The 4,068-nt window shown below is 50.3% G+C and overlaps 1 protein-coding gene across 1 annotated transcript; it reads right to left on the minus strand.

Moving 5' to 3' along the window:
• Positions 1-1,187: 1,187 nt before the first annotated feature.
• Positions 1,188-3,417, minus strand: LOC123085021 (putative pentatricopeptide repeat-containing protein At1g02420). The gene is made up of 2 exons (XM_044506577.1): positions 1,664-3,417; positions 1,188-1,571 (listed from the first exon to the last, which is right to left on the minus strand). Exon 1 carries the CDS (start codon positions 3,319-3,321, stop codon positions 1,771-1,773), a length of 1,551 nt encoding a protein of 516 aa, XP_044362512.1. The 5' UTR covers positions 3,322-3,417; the 3' UTR covers positions 1,188-1,571; positions 1,664-1,770.
• Positions 3,418-4,068: the final 651 nt, after the last annotated feature.

Here is a 4,068-nt window from a genome sequence, read left to right on the forward strand (position 1 = left end):
TGTTGTCCGATACCCCGCTAAGACTTGGTCGAAAGATCAAATGTGGGAGATCATGACTTGTTGTGTCATTTTGCACAACATGATTATTGAGAGCGAGCAGGAAGAGCCAGTGTTTGACACTGAACCATATTACAGGCATGGTCCTCTTGCCCAAGTGGATCACCAGCTCCCTGCAACATGGACGGCCTTCCTCAACATGCGCCAGGAGATCCGAGAGCCACAGGTGCATCATCAGTTGCAGCGGGATCTAGTGGAGCACCTATGGAGGCTCAAAAGCAACGCCTAGCTGGACGTGCAATGAAATATGAGTGTTTTTATTATTTGTGATGATTTTATTGATGATTTTATTTGAATGAGCGCCGAAACACGCCGAACGTCGACCGTTTTGCGCCGGAAATTGGGCCAATCCAGGGCCGAAAATGAGCTGAAAGCGCCGATACTGGGCCGATATCGACGCCTGGGGGCGACCTGGGGGCGGCGGCTGGGAACGCACTAGCACCCAAGCCTAAAATAGCGCCGGCTCGCCCCCAAGCGGTGGTTTTCGGCGCGTCTTTGGGGGCGCAACGGCTGGAGATGCTCTTAGTTTCATCCCCAGCTCGCTTAATCTCTATGGATCACAACAGTGAGCTGCTGTAGTAAAGAACAGGCACAAGAGGCTGACCTATTTCCAGCACTTCGTATGCCTCCCGAGCGCAAGCGCCTGAAAAACCTCAGCGCCTTAAAGCAGTGCTTGGCTTATCCACCAGAGGATGCAGATCTGCCCTGCATAGACAACAAACCAGCACAGGAACAAATCCATTTCTTATCAAAACACGCCTTGTTTCTAGTTTTCCAAAGAGCGCAGCTGCCACTCCGGTGATCTGCATGTTACTATTGGGAAAATCCATCGAAAATATTGGGAAACGAACCCATGCCTAACGTTTGCCCCAATAGCCAAGCTAACCATGTATAGCGATGCACATTCATTCAGTCCCTAAGTGCGCTACTGGCTATTCACATCAGCAAGTTAATACTTCCATTTTCAGGGCATTCACAAAAAAAAGGTCACATCTTCTGTTGCAAAACAGGTTCATGAGCACTTCCACGTTACCTTCATGCAATTAACTCAGAATGCGATAAATCAAGAGACAAGATAAGTGTTTGCTTTCCTTCCCTGTAACTTCACACTTATATTTCAGACAAAGACAGAGCTTGAATTAATTATAAATATCATTTTATACAATGAGACTCCCAGCAGAGCGGACGACAACGACATCCTCCAAATCTCCTAATCACAGGATTTCCTTGGTCTTTGCAAAATTTGGTAACACATCAGATAATCGGAATTGAGGGAGTAGTTCCAAACTTCCAATTCTACGTTCATCATAATGAGGCTCTATGACGTTGGTATACCATATGGAGTTTCAATTTCATATGAGAGATTGGACAGTGGTGTAATACCATATGGTCCAACAGGCAGGCTAGACGTCCCCCACTGTATGAATGTTTTCAGGAAAGTTATATATTAATGGTGACAATAATCTGACACTATATATCGATTGTCTCTCAATAACATCCTGAATTTTCCATACCTGTTTGAAGAGGCAATATTGTCATCAGAAATGATGGAAGCAAAATGACTAACCAATACCTTCATATGAAATCAGAAATCCAGAAGGTTTACCTCCACAGGATAATAGTACAATGAACTCTTCAGAACCATTCAACTATTTCCCTGGTCAACCAAATTTGTGCTCATCAAAGAATGTTCCCCGTCATATGAATAACATGCTAAGTTGCTATTATTACATCAGTATCATCTCCATCGGGTGTGCTTTCAGCAGGGTGACGAACTCTTTGGCAATCCTCAGGCGGCAGCCGTCCAAACCGAGCCATTTTCTCAGTTAACCCGGCAATAGATTCTTCCTGTTTGGCAAGCTGCATAAGTATCTTGATTCTTCTAAATGAAACACTGCTGGGTTTCTGCCCCAAATCAGTAATTTGATGGAAGCACCTCTCAGCCTCCTCCAGCTTCCCCTCATCACATAACAGGTCAAACAAAACATCTGACACCAAGGTGAATGACCCAAACCCGTTCTCGATCATATCTCCCCACAGCTCTAGTGCTTCTGCCACCTTACCATGCCGATGACATAACCTGATGATAAACATACAAGACTGTGTGTTGGGGAAACATCTTTCAGACCGCATTCTCTCATACAACAGCCACGCGCTACCAATATCATACGCCCAGTAATAGAACCGGAAGAAAAGGTTATACGTCGTGGCATTCGGCATCAGCCCCCTTGAGGCCATTTCGTCCATCAATGCAAACGCATCACCAAGCCTCTTTGCTATAACAAAGTTCCGTATAGTGGCATTGTACGCCGCCACATCCGGGTGACATCCGAGCTCACGCATCTCCTTCAGCAGGTCTCTAGCCTTGTCAGGCTGGCCAACCAGTCCCAATCCGCCAATCAAACTCGTATAGGTGATCACATCGGGGGCAATTTCATTCCCCCGCATTTCATCGAGCAGCTTATAGGCCTTCTCCACGCCTCGGTTCTTGCAGTGGCAATCAATCAAAGAGTTGTAGGTGACCAAGTCAGGATCAATGCCGTGCTCTCGCATCTCTGCGAAGAACGCATCGGCATCCTCCGAAGACTTCCACCCGGAGAGCAGGATGTTGAAGGTATGGCGGTTCACCTGGAACTCGTGCTTGTGCGCGTGGTAGACGTTGCGCGCGTCGGACATGCTCTTCTCCTGGCAGAGCGTGCGGAGCAGCGCGTTGAAGAGGTCGGCCGACTCGCTGCTCTCGCGGCCGCGGAAGAGCCGCAAGAGGCGGCGGAAGGAGGCGACGGTCTCGCGGACGGAGCAGATCTTGGCGACGCGGCCGAGGACGACCATGGCGGTGCGCGCGGTGATGGCGTCGGGGCAGAGGCGGTGGACGGACTGGACGAGGTCCCACATGTGGGAGAAGCGGCGGGCGCGGCCGAGCACGTAGAGGGCCGTGTCGAGCGCGAAGGGGGAGGGCGCGACGCCGCAGCGGTCGGCGGCGAGCGAGAGGAGCGAGAGCGCGCGGAGCGGGTCGCCGTGGGCGAAGCGGAAGCGGCGGAGGACGAGATCGAGGAGCGGCGCCGAGAGCGGGACGGCGGAGGCGGAGAGCGCGGACTCCATGGCCGACGGCGTGGGCGCGGCCGTCACGATGTGGTAGACCGAGTCGGCGTCGGCCTCGGAGGCCGTGGCCTCGCCGGCGGCGGGGGCCGCGGGCAGCAGGGACGGCGGCAGCCTGCGGGGCGAGGAGATGTACTGGAACACCCGCCTCGCCGGCTTGGGCGGCATCTCTGGGAGGTGGGCGGCGCTTGTCGGAGGTTTTGGGGAGGGTTTTGGCGGCGTCGGCGCGGAGCGAGCGGCATGGAGGCTGCAGCCTGCAGCTTGGAAGGGGAATGCAAAGAGGGATCGTGCAATGCGGTCGCAGCAGGAGCGGGCCGGCACTGTTGGGCCGGCTCGAACAGTATTGGGCTAGAGTGGAATCTGAGAATTCGCTGTTGTACTCATGAGAGTCCACTACATTTGTGCCACTCTCAGCCCCTCACTTGGGCCATTAGACTTTGTCTCAAAATAACAAATTGGGCCATTGGGCTACGAGCACCAGTATCTTGCTAACATTCCCTAACTAGATGCACACTTGTTGCTAAAAAAAAACTAGATGCACGCTTTACTAAAAAAAAACTAGATGCACACAAAAAAAAATGCTAACATTCCCTAACAGAAAAGGCTGACGCTACGTGGCCACAAGCTGGTTTGGAACTGAGAATTTACTCTTGCTCCAATTTTTCGCTATAAGCGATTAATAGGAAATTCATGATCCATTGCTATGTGCCTAATAAACAAAAGGTGTGGATAGATCTTAGTTGATTATGACTTAACTAAGTCTTAATCAAGTGATATAGTATAAAAAGAAGAAAAATCTGAAAAGAAATTTTTTGTATAAATCTTCATGCAAAATCAAAGGACTATAGCATCGACTGAGACATAACAAAGTCTCAGTCGATTGAGCCTTAGAAAAGTGGTAAAAAAAGGCCTCAA

This window comes from Triticum aestivum, chromosome 4A (genome assembly GCF_018294505.1).
Source record: "Triticum aestivum cultivar Chinese Spring chromosome 4A, IWGSC CS RefSeq v2.1, whole genome shotgun sequence".
Taxonomy (NCBI): domain Eukaryota; kingdom Viridiplantae; phylum Streptophyta; class Magnoliopsida; order Poales; family Poaceae; genus Triticum; species Triticum aestivum.